This window comes from Drosophila teissieri, chromosome 3R, assembly GCF_016746235.2.
Source record: "Drosophila teissieri strain GT53w chromosome 3R, Prin_Dtei_1.1, whole genome shotgun sequence".
Classification (NCBI taxonomy): Eukaryota; Metazoa; Arthropoda; class Insecta; order Diptera; family Drosophilidae; genus Drosophila; species Drosophila teissieri.
Genome location: NC_053032.1, coordinates 24,501,599 through 24,519,990, shown reverse-complemented (window position 1 = coordinate 24,519,990; position 18,392 = coordinate 24,501,599). Strand labels below are relative to the sequence as shown.

General features: G+C 44.6%; 1 protein-coding gene across 3 annotated transcripts in view; it reads right to left on the bottom strand.

Moving 5' to 3' along the window:
• Positions 1-18,392, bottom strand: part of LOC122619175 (extracellular serine/threonine protein CG31145) — a 65,658-nt gene that overhangs the window by 19,881 nt on the left and 27,385 nt on the right. For all 3 annotated transcript variants that reach the window (XM_043795931.1, XM_043795933.1, XM_043795932.1), the window contains exons 4-7: positions 10,762-10,826; positions 7,763-7,968; positions 6,680-7,419; positions 1,933-2,805 (exon numbers count right to left, since the gene is read on the bottom strand). In XM_043795931.1, coding sequence (XP_043651866.1) covers positions 1,933-2,805; positions 6,680-7,419; positions 7,763-7,786 — 1,637 coding nt within the window. In that variant the 5' untranslated portion in view covers positions 7,787-7,968; positions 10,762-10,826. The remainder of the gene's footprint in view (positions 1-1,932; positions 2,806-6,679; positions 7,420-7,762; positions 7,969-10,761; positions 10,827-18,392) is intronic.

Sequence of the window (18,392 nt, the reverse complement as noted above, 5' to 3'; positions counted from 1 at the left end):
ATTTTTATTTGATTTAATGCAATTAAAAAAGTATTTAAACACGAGGATTAAAATCTCTGTCGGCAACAGCAACTTTAATTAAAAGGGTTAAGAAATTGCCGACGATAAAAAGAAAAAACACGGAAAATAGAATAAAGATTGATAACAGTCCGAAAAAATGAGAATCATCACTGAAAATGAATTTTTCGCACTGCTCCGTGGACGGCGAACAGCATTTGCAGCATTGCCAAGTTGCTGCCTCAGTTTTCAGTTTTTAATGAAATAATTAAAAAATTATAAGGCTGGCGGGGGAGGTGAGGAGACAAGACAGGAAATCAGGAAGCGGAGCGCCTTCCAACGAGTTCCACGCTCTTTTCGGGGCGTCTGAAGAAGACGATGGAGAAGATGGAGATGGGGCAAACATTTGATGCTTAAATAGAATTTATTACGCTTCACAGCCGCGTTGCACGACTCAGTGCATGGAGGCATCATAATTTTGCATTTGCCCCGGCGCATAAGTAGATAGCAGGGCGGAGCTTGGAGCTCCGGCTTTCTGGCCGCCCCGATGCTCCCGATCTTTTGGGGCAGAGGTGGTATCCCTCGGAAGCGGCGAACGCTTTCCGAAGGCATTCATTTTACGGGCTGGTGGCAGGCGGCTTATGAATTAATTAAATATTTACTGGCTAAACATTGGCGTTTTATGTTGCCGGCGCGGGAAGCGGTAGCGGCTGCAGGAGCAGGAGTTCCCAGCTTGAGAGCTCGAAACGAAACCGAACTAGCGAACGGGATGGCGATGCGAACCGGAGTCGTTTACTGCACCTGGGAGGAAGTGGAAGTGGATGTCCTGGGACTTGAGACCTGGGACCTGGAACCTGGGAAGGATGGTCTTAACAGTTTCCCTTGCGCCTTGCTGCGTCATTTTGATGTTTTATTACTCGACTTCCGCCAGCCGCAGCAAAATGGCGGCGGACCCTTAAAGTCCACCCACTTTCAACCCACTCTCAGCCCACCTTCCACCCACTTTCACCCACCGCACGCAACGCAAAAAGTGGCCAACATGAAAAAAAATGAAGTGTTCAAAGGTAAAGCGACTCGGCCCCATTCGTCTGTATATATTCTCCATGGCAAAGGCATTAACATGGCGCTCCCGTGCTGGTTCCGCTTTCTTGTATTCCTTGTACTCCTTGTACTCCATGTACTCCATGTACTATAGTTCCCAAGAAGAAGAAGAAGAAGTTGGGCCCTGCCTCGGGTTTATGTTTTGTAGCAAATTACGTTTTAATGCCGGGGCCAACCAAGTTTTATTGCAACTTTTGTTGCATTTCAGCTAAATTGAATTATGTACCCTGCCGTGTTCAGTCGCCCCAAGGGAGTGGGAACCTGCGGGTTGTTTGCCGGAGTCAATGGCCCGACCCCGTTTTGCGATTTGTGCATAATTTTTAATCCCCCGGAATGGCCATTGCCTTGGTCAGTCCTGGGAGTACTAAGAATACTAAGTTTCAACACGCTGCTTTTTGCTACCTGGGCGTTTGAAATCAAGAAGACGGAGGAAATGTATCGCAACAGTGGTAAATGGTTTAACTGCGTTTATGGACAATTTATTGAATTGCTCATTAACTTGTAACCTTTCACTTAGCGAATACCAAACTTCGAGTAATGTGCAAAGAACAGATCACTACTATAGCTGCCAGGTTTCAAGCCAAACTCTGACAGCTGAGTCCATCTACCTTGTGCATGCACTAATGCCTCATTAATCCAATGAGGGTCAGTTTTCATTACGATACTCGCCGGGAATCATTACAACATCCTAGCTTGCCATCCATCCAAACCCACATTCCAAGCCCAAGCGAACTCGCAAGGTATCCGCTGATTAATGACGGAACTGGGGCAATAGATGAGTCAGATTTCGTGTATACTCGTGCAACGGAACGGACAGTGGGAATGCGAACTTACCTCTTCTGCAGGAATTTGCGCTTGAACTCGTGCAGCATTCCACCGCCACCGCCGCCGCCGGTGGCATCGTAGTCGTTGCCCAGCCGGATCTTCTGGTGCTGCTGCTGCTGAAGGAGGTGGCGATTGGCCACCCCAAAGTCCATCTGCACATCGACGATGAGCAGGAGGGTGAGCAGGACGAGGGTGGCGCCCAGACTGATGACCAGTCGCTCCTTTAATTTCATAGTACGCAGGACGGCCATGATGGGATTGGTGGTGTTGCAACTCTTGTTGCTTGCAACAGAAATCGCTCTTTGCTGGCCAAGTTGCGCCGCCGGTGCGGCAGTCTGCTGGTGCTTCCTATTGATCGAACCAAAGCTGCGCAATCTGGTCAGCCAGCCAAGATTGCGTCCGTTGATCTCGGCCGGAGTTGAGCTATCGTTGGAGGTTTGCTTTGGAGGTTGTGCCTCTGGAGTTGGTGGTTCTTGTGTGGTGGTGCGACTGGTGCGCACAATGCGACGCCGGATCACAACGCGACGTCGTGGCGCTGCCTCCTCTTCCTCCGGTTCCGAGTCTGGGTATAGCACTCGATCCGGCGGCAGTTCCGCCTGCTCCGCTGAGTGCTCGGCTTCAACTGGAGCTCTCCCGCCAACGGGCCCTTCGAGGTTTCCCCTCCGCCAATTGGCTACGCCTATTGGTTCAGCTGATAACTGGCCGTTAAAGGGGCTATCATAAACGTCGATATCAGTACTCGACTGTTGTTGCTGCTGCTGCTGTTGCTGCTGCTGCTGATGCGACTCTTGCTGCAACTGCAACTGCTGGCGATATCGAAAGCGCTGCAGGCGCTGTGCCAGCGGCGTCGATTGAGTTGCCGCTGCGACCGCCGGTCGATAGCTGCAAAAAAAAAAGCGGGAAATTTCATTAAAAACCAATGCGAATTCAAGGGTGCCGGTTGCTGCGATGTGTAGTGCTCGTGATAGGCAATCAAAATTCTATTATGTTTTCATGACTTGAAGGGTCTAACACGAATAAAAGAAATTCCAGCAAATCCCATCCACCAACTGAAGTGAAGCAAAGGAGAAAGGTTTTATTTTGGGACCAACTTTTTATGAAAAATAGGCATATAAATAAATGCTTAAATATGCATTTGAAATATATATATTACAAAGGACAGTAGTAAAAATACAATTCCATATATGTAAAGATTGTAAAATATTTATTAGCTAATAAACAAAAATTTATTAGATATAAATGTCAAGAGGATTTAAAGGAAATTTTTAAAGTTTCAACCATGTTCTAAAAAGCAGCAAGTGTGCTAAATCTAGAAACAAAACATAAAAACTTCATCAAAATCTGAATAATGACGCTAAATAAAACATCAATTATCAACGAATAATATTTTATTTTCGCTCTGCCAATTTGCAATGATATCACGAATTGATTTTTCATTAAAAGCATTTATTTTCGCAATTTCCATGCGTAAATTTGCACTTTTCAAGGTCCCCGGTGTGTTGTGATATTGTTTATTTATGTGATAAGCTCGTTATTTATTTTTCAATTGGCAAATTCATAACACCCGCTCCACACATCAGACTCGTGGACTATCCCTAAACCATATCGTGTTTCAAAAATATGATCCTTGGCCATTTTGCAGTTCGTATTTTGTGTCTGGTTATTCATAAAGCGGCGTCACGGCATCCGCCATGTTGACTGCCACCGGAAATGCGACAGCAGCCATTTTTTCGCCCGTTTTTTGTTTTGTGCGCCGGCCACCGTTATCGCTGCTCTTGCGTGTTGTTGGTATTGCCAGTGCCAGTGCCTTTCGCCGGTGCCATCAAGTTTGCTTGTTGTAGTGCCATTTTATTGTCTCCACTTTTATTGTTCATGTTTTTTGCTGGCCCACGTAGCATGAAGCATATTCTGCAGGCAACCAGCTCGTGGCGCTGGTTCCAGTCGGAATTTGAATTGTAACTACAACAGGAAGAGCTGGTCGGTGCCAGGATCTGGTTGTTCTGGAATAGGACCTGCAAAGTGGCCGTTGTCTCTTTGGCCATCGGGTGATGGGTGGTGTTTTGGTGGGTGGTAAGCTAACGAAGCTTGTTGCTGCATGGTTTTCTGCCCACATGCAAAGTCAACACGGCCCTGGTCGCTCGACAACCGAATATTGTGGGCAAAATGTTGAATTGCCCGGGGCAACAAATGCCGTAACTGCATTAAATGTGACCAAAATATTTCAGCCCCCCATATCCACTCGAAAAAAGAGGGCTTAGGTAGCAAGTAAACTGAGAAATTGACAGGGTAAACCAAACTTTCTGTTGCTTATAAAAGTGAATCTTAAATCACAAAATTAGACTGCAGCAACAACTTTGATTTTCGACAAGTGTAAGCTCATTGCCGATAGCCAAGTATTGGTTACATTTGGTTTAATGCGAGCTTCAATATTTTCTTAAGTGCATTGCCGTATGGGCTGGAAATTGAATGCGAAACCCTTTGATTGACAGGCCTACCGATTTGTTGCTGACGTAACTCGGCTCACAAATTAAACGTCAAAATCGTTGGCAAAAATGCTGATTACAAGCAGTGCTGTGATACGAATAAAATGACAGAGGCGGCACTAAATTGGCAAACAAAGGGCGGCCGAAAATGTCTGCAAAAGGAGCAGCAGCAGGATCGCTATGCCATGTCAATCAAATCACATATCATGCCAATTTTCTATGCAGGTTCTCGCCCCAGTGCTCGGCACTGCACTGCAGGATGAGATCCTGGCAATTGCTCATATCCATGACGAGATGATTTGACAGTCGCAGCGAGGGCGTGGCCAAGGGGTTATCACCAGACGAGGGGTCATGGATTGGTGGGTTTAGGTATGGTACATGAAGTACGTGTACAAGGAGCTCGGCTGAAGAGACTTGGCCCGGCGCAACACAATGGCACATCACATCTCTCGCCGTCAGCAGCGCGTTGGCAACATCAATGGGCAGTCAAATGCAAAGCACATACGTAATCCCAGCCAGAGTGGGTGGGCTGGAGGAAGGCTGATGGGCTGGAGAGGCGTCATCCACACGAGTTTGCCCTATCAGCCAGCCGGTGAGGGCGATAAGCACTGTGGCAGTGACATGGCGAGTGCGAGTGTGAGTGCGAGGAGGGCGAAGCGAACGCAGTTAACAGCAATTGCTGTCGTCGCATTTTGTTGTCGCTTGATAAAACTGCTGCGTTGCATTAAATTAAACTCATGCGGTGTATTTAAATGCCGCATCGTCGAGGGTCGAGGCTCCGGAGTCAACTAAGAGTCGAGTAAAAATAGCAACGGCAACAGCAACAGCAAAAGCAACACCAATCGTTTTAATGCAATTGCTGACAGCAGCAACAACATCGCCAGTGAGTGACAGCAATTTCCTTTCCAATTTGCGCTTTGTTTTTATTAATCAGACATATAGCCAGCGCAAGAAAAAAAAAATACAATAAAAATGCAAAAAATTGTAAAGAAAGCGAAATGAGGCGAGATGTACTGCAAATGAGCTGGCGGGGCAATGAAGTGCAAAACAATTTAGAGCACCATATCGCAATGAGTTGAGTGAGGGATACGTTAATACTCCGCCATATTAATCATTCCACTTCAAAGGAGGGGCTCATAAGAAACTATCGTGGGAAGTGTTTGTGACCTTCTTAACCCTATAAACTTTTCCAGTATGAAGTCACATATTGTGTACAAAACAAAACACTACGCTAACCGACCACTAAATCAATTTGAAGCCAAATTGGAGCACTCTGAATTGAACTGAGTTATCGCAATGCCATAAATCAAACTCCCTTTCAATCAAACTTGACAAATGCCTTTCCGCTACCTTTCTCCAGCTCAATTAGCCTTCGCCGGTCAACGAACTGCACTCCGTGGACTCTCGCTCCGCACTTGATATTATATAGTAGTTGTGGCGCACTTGAATCGCAGCTGCTAGACCCTCACATTATCCAGTTTTTTTCCCCTTTTTTTTTGCCCCCCTTCCCCGATTTGCTCTGCATGATTGCACTGCAGTGGAGGGGATACCCTTGTAATTTTGTTGTTAACAAATGCAATGCGTAACCCGCTTGAAACTCAGCTCGATTCGAATCAAATCAGCGATTGTGCAACAGCTTGAAGTGACACGCTCAGTGCATCCACATCCACATCCACATCGACATCCACATCTATATCTAAATCCACCCAGTTGCCCCGCGTGACCTGGCCACGCATCGCTGGCAGTCGAGAATTCCACTGGCCGGGATACGAATCCGATTCCGATGGCGATGGCAGTGTCGATGCCACAAAAGACCCGACTTATTGATCGATTTGTTGCCACACTATTTGAGCGGTTTGCACTTGAGCTGCTTACAACTATGGTACTGTTGCCATTACGACGAAGCCGCCACCTTATCGACCCAATCGAACGGGCAATCAATCGCGATGCCATTCGATATGCAAATGTTGGCCAAACTGTTGCAGCCATCGTGTTGCCAATTCGGTCGAGTCGAGTTCAGTCTCATCCGAGGGTGTCAAGGTTAGTTTGGCTTACACGTTTGGCTCATTTACATGGCTCCCTTCTCTCTCCATTGAAGCATCCGCTAAACTTCAGCAAATTGCGGCGGGTGCAAGGGTTTGGAAAATGGTAAATGGAAAATAGAAAATAGAAAAGCTAAACGCAGTTTGGGTTAGTTGCCTTGCTGGCTATTCCTTCGCCACTCTCTGTTCTCTATCTCTGTGCCCTGCGCTTTTGGCCCTTTGTCAATTTACCTTTGGCTGTGCAAACTTTCGCGCTGCTCCGTCTGAAAGTCCAAATCCCACTGGTCGTCTCGGGGAAATCCTCCTTCTTGCAGCAGGTGATTCAATGGCAGCGATTTCTCAGCAGATTTGCCCCAGGTCATTTCATTACCAAAGTCAACAGAAGTGTCCTGCTCCTGCTGCTCCTGCTGCCACTGCTGCTCCTGCTGCAGCTTCTCGTGGCTGTTAATAAAATTTTCCAGCTGGCTCGTCGACTTCCAGTTCTTGTGCTCCGTTGGAGTCCGGCTCATTGCCAATTCAAATGCACTCTGATGGCAGCCATTGTGCGATGTCCGGGGAATTACCAATGCCGATGTCGTTGTGGAAGCCGGTGCATAGGGACTTGAGCCCAGCTCGTTATGGTCCTGGCCATTGTATTGTCTCACTGCCGATTGATTCGCAGTCATTGGCAATTGATTTATGCCCAGAGCGTAATCATCGTAGCTATTGCTGGAGCTGGGCAGGCCCATCTGGCTGCCCATCTTGCTACCCACTCGGCTACCCAATCCCAATCCCAATCCCAATCCCATACCGATACCATTGCCAATCGCATCATCCTGGCTGCTGGCTCTGTGGAGCGAGAAGCTGCTCTGGCTGCGGCTCCTTTGACGGGATTCCTTCTTTTTGGCCAACTCGGCCGGCGAGGGGGCGAAGAGGTTCCGGATGCTGGCATTCCGTTGCCTTAAGTCCACTTCGCTGCCGCCTGACTTAACCTGGTTTTGATGGAGAGACGCGTAATTGTAAATGGAAAGCTCTTGCCCAATTTCGGGTTCATGCTCAAGCAAAAGGGGGGCAATCTTTCGGGGTTAGTAGAATCGAACAGCGGGGTGTAACGGCAGAACAATTGTTATCTTACGGATAGTGCCAAACCAACAATAATTTAAGCCATCAACGGGGAACACAACTCAACTGAACTCAACTCAACGCAATTCAACTCAATGGAACTCAAGTAAAAACCAAACTGGAAGGAACAACTCCACGGACAGAGAGGACAATGCTCGGTCAATTCGGCGCCCTTTCATAATCGGATGAAAACATTTGTGGAGTGCTACTTACACTCGTCCTCGAGGCAAGTGACATTGAATGAGGCGGACTCGAGGAGGCCAACTAGGAGACTTTTCCTCCTCCAGCCGACGGGGTCATCAAGTGGATGTGGCACACAGCTCCCAGCAGCGTTTGCACTTGCCGATTTTTCCTCGCTTTTCCTTGTGGCGAGTGTATCTCAAGGCTGCATGAATCTATTCGGTGAAGTGGATGGGTGTCTGTGTGGAAAGTGCAGGAAAAACCCAACGTGGCCAAAGTGAGAGATAGAGAGAGAGAGGAAACATCAAAATTTCAAAATCGTTAGACAGATTAGCATAAGCGGATAATTCCGGAAAAACACAGCAATGGCAACGACAACAACAGAAGCAAAGAGCCAGAAAAAATCGCTTTGGTATCCAAAGAGAAACGGACAGCATGTGTGAAGCGTTTAAGTGCTGATGTCGGTCTATGCCGATGCCAGCGGGGCAGGGTCATGGGGAGGGGGAGGTGGGGTGCAGCTGTGGGTTTAGGAAAATTCTGGGCGGTGGGAAAACTAAGGCCAAAAACGAAAGCTCTCCTCCGGCACTTCTTCCAGCTCAGTGAAGACTGCAGCACACAAACAAACAAAAAAGAAAAAAATGGAAAAAAAATCAAAAGGAAAATCCGGCAATATCTTGAAGCACAGATATTTCGTGTTTACCAAATACCAACAGCAGTCACAAATGGAAATGCGTGGAAATATAGCTTTCAAACAATTTTCGACTATGTTGGCTGCATATTTTCCTATTTACGCTCGGCAAAAGACAAACAGGGCGGATCAGCAATGTCACCGAATGTAGATCCTGGAAAATGTGCTCGCGTTTGTGTGCCAAATAAATAATAAACAGGAGCAGCTATATATTTTTACCCGCCGCAAATATTTGCCATACTTTACTTTATGCGTAAAGCGATTTCTTAGAAAGTATGCTTCGCTTTTGATTTCGTATTTAAATTAAAGCTCTTTCGCAGCCATACTGAAATGTGTGTGTTTTAAAAAGCAGTTTTAATCAACTCTTATCCTTTTTTGTCCTGCTGCATTTGATGGCCATATGTGGCATTGCACGAGCAGATTTAATGATGAATGCTAGCAAAAATGCATTTTAGATTCTGTGCCCTGCTGTCCGCAGGGAGTTTTCCAGCCCTGGGAAAAAACGATTTTCCCCAGCTTGCTTTCCCGCATCGTGTCTCTTTTTACTCGCTCCTTGGCATTGACATTTTTCAGCTGTAAGACAGGAATACTTTCCATTTTTTCTCCTTGCAGCTCTTGGATGTGTGTGTGTGTGTGTGTGTGGTTTTTCAGCCAAAATAATCAAACGTGGTTTGGGACTCACACACACACACAGCCACACACCCACAGGATGCATGGCGAAAGGAGAAGATTCCTATCCGATGCAGCGTTACATCTGTTTTGTTTGTCCTGAGAGGGAAAAGATGGGAAAAGGACGAGAGCTGCGGAGTGAGGAGTGAGGGAAGCCCACAAAAAATTGCATGTCAAGTGAAATTACTTGTTTGCCAAAGAGAAACGGGTTACGAATAGGGAAGGGATGCGAAGGATACGGCTTGGAATGACAACTGCAGCTCACGTATACTCACGCACTTGCACACACAACAACACTCTGGCACACGCACACCGAAACACACACACTCACACTACACATGTGTGCAACAACTATACCCGGTGAGTCCTGCAAGTCCTGAGAGTCCTGCCTGAGACTTTGATATATACGCAGGCGACACTTCGATCTGCCGGAATATGCGGCTAAGCACGATAAATTGAGATGAATGTCTGGCATGCAGCTAAGTCTCTACAGCTATCTGTCTATATATCTATCTATCTATCTATCTATCTATCTATCTATTCGTCTATATATCCGTCCGGGCAGCTGAATGCGAGTCATCTTATGCTCTCCGCACTTGACACATTCCGGGTAAAGTGCATTTGCCTGTTGGCTGTCTATCTTTCTCTCGCTTCTGGCCAAATGATTTTTTGAATACCTCTTGTCCGCAGATAACAAGGGTATTTCAGCATTTCCATTATAATTTTATAGAATGGATTATATTTTTAATTACATAATAAGCCTATATAGCTAAAGAAAGCATATTCTCTATTCTTTTTAAGCGAATAAAATGCAAAAAGATATATTTCTTAAGGAAACTCTTTATAGAGTCAGTTAAACAACAATGTTCCTTTTGTTGAAATGGCCAAAAAATGCATCAGCTTACAGGGTATATGCGGTCTTAATAGGTTTTCATTTCGGCTTTAACGGACTGACGTCTAGACGCATCGCTCCGCAAGCGAGGGAGGCGGCTATAAATATTCGAATATGTATTCCACTACATATGGGCCATAAAAATGCACTCCCGACAATTTTAACTTTTATTTCCCCTCGCAATCCAGTTGAGAACTCGTCTTCGACTCTCGCCGTCGAGCCATTAAAATGCGACACGCATTTGGGCCTTCTGTATGGCAGTAGTGCATTGCATTGCGTCGGATTGCATTGCATTGCATAATTTAAGGCGTGCGGGAGTGAGCCGGAAAGTTGGCATAAAATATTCATTTAAAATGCAGCACGCAACACTTTGGTATGACGCATTGCTATTGCAATTGCCACCCACCCACCCGCCAGGCCGCCAATCCAGCAATTCACCAATCCTGCAATCCAACAAACCACCAACCCGCCACCTACCGCCCACGTATTTAATTGCGGGCGTTGCAAATGCAAATGTCACAGAGCTGGCGACATTTGCATGCCGATGACAGGGCTCCACTGGACACATCCACTCTGCTGGCCATTCCACTGGTGGCCATCCCGTGGAGAGAGCAAATCCTAATCTCACACAGCTATCTGCTGGTAGGGCAAAGTGACAAAGTGATAAAATGACTGCTTGAATGCTTGACTGACTGACTGACGGACAGAGCTGACACGTGCCCGTGTGTTTGAGAGGCGTAACAATTCCAACTGGCAAACAATGAACTAATAACAAGAACTTACCCAATTCAAACGGCCCGCCGGTGGAGATGGAGGTGAAGGTGGAGGAGTCCTGGCACATTCATCAACTGTAAATTAAGGAAGAAGCATACTGATTAGCATTCGGAATGGATAAACGAGCATTTATAATGGCCCCCAACATCAAATAGCAGATGAAAATAGAATCGAATCACTTTGCATAATCAATGCTCGAGAGCGGTAAATGAAATGTTAACCGAAGACAACCGAAGACAACAAGCCATTAGGCTTGAATTCGATTGAAAGACAACAGCAGTGAGCAGTGGAGCGAATTTCAATTAAATGCCCTTACTCAATATGTGAAATCAACGTCCTTGTGGATCATTAGTTTTGGGGCAGGTTTGCAGCAGTTTGTATTGATTGCATTGATTGTATCATCTGATGCCATGACGTGGCATGCCCCAAAGGCCCCACAGATAATGCACAACGGTTGTAGGCGAAACAAAAGCGTTTTGTGGAGCAGATGGATGCGATACGATGACGTTGCATCTGACGGCACAATAATAAGCCACACACATTAACACACAACGCGCTTTTAAGAGGAAAACCAAGTAAACGATGCCAGTCCTCGCAGACATCGATTGTAATTCGATCCATTAAAATTATACGCAATTATCCAATTCACTCGACTGTTGCATCGTCGCTGTCATGATTGCCTTGGCTGGCATCCCCAGCATTACGTGTATTTTTCATTGCTACACTCAAGATGACTACATCATTCTCAAGGAAACATTTTAAAAAGCAAAGAAGGAGAAAATAAATTGAATTCCAAACCAACTTTGAACTTTGACCTAGAAAAAACATGTGTCCCTTTTTACTATATTTAAATCAGCTTCTAGTATGTATTTTTAAACTATTTTTCGAGTGCATGAACTCTCAGCGAAAAGATGACGGCTCAGAGGGCTAGGCTATCCAGTCAGCCATTTAGTTGGCCAGGCCGAAAGCGAAACCGAGACCGAAACTCACGTTTTCCAGAGATTATGAGGCCCAGGCCGCAGTCTCTCGAGAGCCGCACGTTTTGCAATGGGAAAACTCAGGCTCGGCGGCGGGGTAGGAAAAGCTAGGAAAAACAACAAGCGAAAAGGGAAATTTTCACGGTGCTCACGTAATTGAATTGCAGTCGGCCAAATTGGCATTTATTATAATAAAAGCAAATATGCAATTTCGCTTTTCACTGGCTATTTCACTGGGAAATAAATAAACGCCGGCTAAGCAAAACAGACCGCCCAAAGAGATTTCAAAGGCTTTGGGACACAAATAAGTGAGACGAATAGGAAACTTATTAAATAATAGAGGACTCCCCCCCTCTCCACGAGTGGCCACTGAGCCCAGTGAGCTCAAAAGAAAACTCTCGAGTTCTCAAGTCTTTAATGCCATCAACTAAATTGCAAATCGCATTCAGTACATCCCCGACTGACCCACATTTCTGGTTTATTTATACTCATTTATTCTATTCAGCTGGACTTGCCCACAAATCAACCGCAAAGAAATTCAATTTAAATAAATTATTTTACAATATCAAACCGCAGTAGGAAAAGTTGTAAAATGCATAAAAAAATAAAACCCAAACCATCAGGTGAATATAAAGGTAAAAGCGTGGCGAGGACAAAGCTGCGAGTGCATTGGAAATGAGCAAATTAATAGTATAAATATTTTAAAACTCACACTGAACTGCAAACGCCAAAAACGCTGCATAAGCCGCATCTTTATGCGAAATAATTAATTCACGTATTAATATTAGTGCGCTGTTATATGCAGTTATATGCAGTTATAAATGCATTGCTGGCTAGTGTTTGAATTTAATTTCATTATGGGGCAGTGACTCGCTTAATCGAATTTGCATTGGCCGCGTCGCTTTGGCTTATACGCGTATTGTTGAATTATAATTCTAAGCGATAATATCAAAATTAAACTTCATCTACTTTTCTAGTTTTTCCACTCTAGTCGTTGCTCTATCTAATTTTCTAGCCAAATTTCTGGCATTCAATTTGTAATTTTCTAATTATGTGGTGGAGCATTTGGGTGTATTGAAAGCAATTACGCTGGATAATTGCACATTCCTGTGTATTTGCGAATGGCAGACAACGTGGTCCTGCTCTTCCCACTAAGTACGCTTCCTGCGCTTCGCCAGCATCTCAGACGCGCTTCTGCATACCCTGTAAATGAGTTACCTTAAGGCCATTTACATCATTCGGCTGTAAGCTTACATCATTTGGATGTAACGTGTGCAGAAAGAAAATGAATGGCCGTAACATTTGATTTAGAATCCTTTAAATATTTATTTCCAATTATTTTTAAGACTTTTTAAAGCGTATTTTTTATGCGTCTAACTCGAAACTAAGCTCGCTGGCTTGTTTAATGACAACGTCGCCGGTTCCGAGTGCAGATCGGGAGTTGTAGTCAAAATGGGGGGCTATGGAGCCATGGAGCCAAGTGGCTTGGAGCTGGGAGCTTGAAGCTGGGGGCTTGGGGCTGGGTCTGTTGATGGGGCTTCAATGGAAGCGTTTACGTCAAGCTGCAAATCAGTTTTGCACTGCGCCAAACAATTTCCGCATTTAATTACATTGATTATGCAGCCAAGGAGCAAATCTGGCTGTCACTCAGCCGTCTCTCTTGTTTCAGCTCTTGTTTTTTTTTTTGTTTCTTGTCCAGAAACTTTCGCTGCAACATTGAACTTGATTTTGCAACAAATTGAAGACTCAGCAGACGCTGCTGGTATGGATGGAGTGACGCAAATGGAGGAGGAATTTGCCCAACAAGCGTATCATTGTTGTTGAATGCTTTTTGCGGTGACAACACTCAACACTTTCATGCTCTGTCAGTGCAAAAGGCAGCAAAAAAAAAACCATGTGGCTGTCAACACTTTGCGGCTTGTTGCAAATCGTTATAATGCAGCAAACAATGCGATTCGCGATGTACAACGAAAGGGAAAAAGAGAAATATTAAACAAAATCCATTAACTCATAATTTTCTGCTATGTTGAACACAATCCAGAACCCGCGCTCAGTCCAAAGTGTTCAGTTTGTTGTCGTTAAGCCAACATACTCGCGTACTCCCCCACAAACAAAAAACCCAATTGCGCGCAATTTTACGGCAGAGCGCATTTCGCCACCCACCGAACCGCCCAGCCACCCACTCAGCCACCCAACCAACCACCCAGCACCACCCACTCGGGCTGCCGCTATGAAGAGGCACGTATGCGTGAAATATTGTGCAAACAAGCTCTGCTACAATAGTTACACCAGCAACAGCTCGCTGCACTAAGAAAAAATATGGCATGGAAATTATCAAAATAATTTCCTTTTCGTGAAGTTGTTTTCTATATATGTATATAGATACTGCAGCAAAAAGTATACAATTATAGCTAAAACTTCAAAAATAGTTTTGGAATTTTTGTAGAATTTGTAACTTATTTTGGACAAACATGAACACGAAACTTTAAACTAATATGTATTAAAAAAGTTGTATATTTGGGGATCAATTTCTGCAACAGCTAAGTGCATTGCAATTGCAAACAGAAGAGAAAAGAAATAGTTTGCTTTAAAGACGGAACTCGTTTGTAACCGAAAAATAAAATTCACACGATGAAGTCGCAGTTGATTATGGGAAACACTCAAAACGAGTTTGATTGTTGTCGTCTGTTTGTTTTTTTGTTTGTTTGTTTGTTGCCTGCCATTGTTGTTGTTATGGCTGTTGTTATTGTTGCCATTGTTGCGGCGGTAATTCACGTGTTGCATGTGACAGGCTTTGTTTCTACTATAACATACAGCCATGTTATAATCAAAGTGTATCCATAAACCAAAGCAGTGTGTATGGTATGGGCAATAAATCACTTACTGGCAATATCTAATTGAATCTAATCGATCATAGAGGGGCCCAGAAAAATGGGCTTAACCCGAGAGCAATTTGGCATGATTAAAGTCGGGAATGTATGGTTAATAGAAATGGGAATTATATGGCATCAAATAGCTGGCATTCCGGGAAAACACTTCTGATTGCTATCACTAATAGGTGGGTAATTTAATCACCAAGCTATTAGCTAAAGAATTCATTTGCACTAAATAAGAGAACGCTGCAATATTAAATTACCAATCCAAGCTGAACTAACTTCATAACTTTAAAGCATATGCTATAAATTTGCATAAAAACTCCCACTTAATTTACACCTTGCGTTTTTGATTCCAAGGGTGCTCACACATCAAATTTGGTTTGGCTAACATTTTGTCTGCAGCTTTATGAGCTGTAAATTGGTTGAATTATAAGCAATTATATATAAATGCCATTGGCAGCTCAGCTCACACGATTCGCGGCATCGTGCAACGCATTTTGCCAGACAATTTCATTAACAGCAATTGCCGCCGCCGGCTTTTCCATGTGTATGAGTGTGAGTGTGTTGGGTGTGTGAGTGTGTGGATAACCGCTTCATTTCCATTAGCCATACAATTTGATTAAGTTCAGAGTGCGACAGCGTCGCAGCGCAGAGCTCAAATTCAAGCCAGATTACAATAATTTCTTTATCAAGCCAAACAACCAACGCACCGACACGCAACAATAATAACAATAACAGCACGAACCGCCGAAGGCAGAAGGTCGTTGCATGTCCAACAATGGGGGGAGGGGTGGGGGAAAAACCTTAATTTGGCAGGAAAATGGGAAATGGAGTGGACTGCTGGAATGGTGGAGCGGTGGAGCGGTGGAGCCCAGTTGGATGCCTTGTGCATACGGCAATGGAGACGTGGACAATGACAACGAAACGGAAACTAGCGGAAATCATTAGAGTCTGCACAAATGACTTCAAGATACTTTTGCCCAGCCAACTTCGAGCACTTCTTCTTCTCTCCCCACTTCGCACAGTGGGTCAAACTGGCACAATACAGGAAGACCCAAATCAACGCCGCAAGGAAAATGCTGTCAGAATCGGGTGACTTTTGACAGCATTAACACACGAAGGGGAAACTATTTGTGCACAAGTGCTGGTCATCATTACAATGTGCATATTTATGCTGAGCATAATGGTATACCATTACTTAACCATTTACTCCAGAATTCACTGTTCCAGCAAGTGGATTTCCCTCATTTGCAATCCATTGTTGCGAATTTTGGCTTTGGACGGTAATAAAACAAATATTGAATACGCCAAGAAGCAATTTAATTGTAAATTGTTGCAGAATTTTATTTCGAAGCGCAGTGAAGCGCATAAAACGAAACAATTTTGTAAGCACAACTTGGATTTCAAATTCACATTAAATAGTTTTTAGGCAATAAAAAAGGTATCAAGAGGAAATCAAAGAACACGCCCATATTTTTATTGCTAACAAACAAGAGAGTAATGAAATACAAACCTTTTAATTGATAATAAAGAAGGGATATAAACTGTTTTGCAGGCCATAAATAAAGCAATTAAAAGTAGCCATTTGAAATTTGAAATTCTGTGTAATTGGATAAGTAGCTTCTAAGCCCTTAAACTGTAAACTTTTTTGTGCAATTTAATTGGCTTTTTATTTGCAACTCAATCTCTTGTAGTGCATCACATTTTCCGACCATCTTTTGCCACAGTGCGTCCCTTTTTCTATACCCATTGTTCTGTTCGGGTATATGTCCATCTATATATACGTATAGTGTATTTTTTTTGGCTGCCACAAAAGTGGGCGAGTTGGAAGGAGGGGCAGATTGTAGTTCTTGTTGTGATTTTGCTAGTTGCCAGCAGCTTGTGCCGGCATCTACTTAAATATCCGGTATCATTATTATAAAAATCAAGTTGGGAGCCAAGCGGACGCACTGGGCCAGGAAGCAATTAGGGCTGCAGAGCATAATTGGTAGATTTTTTTCCCTCTTTGCAGCTTTAGCCGTGGAGCAGGACGGCCAGGACCCTAGCCCCAATTAACAGAGATTAAAGGTGTGAAAAGCTTTGGCTTTTGTCTTGCGATTAGCCAGGGAATACACACACACATATATATATATATGTATATTAGTAAGTATACAAAGCGAGGGCGCAATTTCCCAACAAGCTTGCACACTGAAAGCTGGGCAAAAAAAAATGAAGGACCCTAAATAAAAATCAAGCAGCCGTCAACGGGGCGTATGCGCCACGTGCAAATGAGATGCCAGGTGCTGCAAAAGCTGACCGGGGATGGCAAGTAAATAAAAAGCAGATAAAAATCAAATTAACAAAACGAAGTGAAGTGCAGGGTAGGGAAGCGAAGTGAGGAGCGGAAAAACTGCGCTCAAGTAAATAAAACTGCCCCACTTGGCCAAGGCGAGGCCGATAAAAAATGTTTTTCCGCGCAGCGAGATGCAGAGACCCAATTTATATATTTTGAGCATTTGTTATGGCTCTCCTCTCCGCGTGCCTCTTGCCTCGTTGCCTGATTGCAAATGAAATGAATTCGGCCACTGAAAGTTTAGCGCGCAAAGGACATAGCCAGCAAGGACATCAGATGCGTGGACGAATAAAAAAATGCCAAATACAAAATACAAGATAGAATTTCACAATGGGCCGCCGGGACGGTAACAAAAATACATTTAATGACTTTCGCCCGTCCAGAGAGTAATGCTGATAAAACGCCAGTTCCGCGCCCAAAAAAAAAAAGGTCCTTCAAAATGAGCAAGGCCAAAAAGTGTCCTTAATCTGCTTAAAAGCACAGTGCCACAGTCGCGCCGTGCCACCGTGATACCTATCAGCCCAGAGCGGACGTGTGCCGCGAGCATCAAAATTAACGGCAAGAAATTTAAAATGTAATTGACAGGCCAACTGACAGCATGAACGGATGGACGGCATTCAGCATTCGGCCTCCAGTCGCCCAGTTCGAACAACAGCCAACAGCCAACGGGCAGTTATTAAAACACGGTCGAGGCGTCGCACACAAATACAGCGTACAGCGTATAGCGTACACGGTGCGTATACGCAATAAGGCAATGTGGCAATGAGGAAACGGAAATGCAGCATTAAATGAAAATAAAACAGCCTGGCAGGCAAAACGCGACACGGCGCTTAAGGACACTTTGGACAGAGCGCTCCGCTCGTTGTGGTTCGCTCGGCGTAATTGCTCTCAGCGGAGGGCTTAACGCCGCACCACCACCCGCACCACCATCCGCACCACCACCATGCGCACCACCGATGTCCTTGGTCCTTTGGTCCGTTTGTCAATGCTTTATTTGCGTTTATCGCAATCATTTCGTCGGCCGCTTTTCGCCCTGTTAATATGGCAATTTACATTTACATTATTTTTATTACGCCAACGCACACCACACACACGCACTTACATACACACCCACCCACACACACGCACGAATTAAATCCGTTTAAAAAGGATACATTTATAAGCACACATAAATACATGCATTCTGTCATAATCGAGTTGTGCACTTGCCAGGCTCTCAACTGGGCTCGCGGTTATCGCATTTAATTGCTGCCCCGAACGAATGAAAAAGTTAAATATTTTAAACGAGCAACAAATGCCAGCAGCCCCTAATGCTGATGCTGATGCCTCTGCTGATGCTGCTGCTGATGCTGATGCTGCTGCGGATGCCCTGGGCCATGGCAATTAGAAACAATTGCTACTCTGCCAGCTGGCAAACTGGCAAGCTAGCAACTACCAACTACCGACTGCCACCGG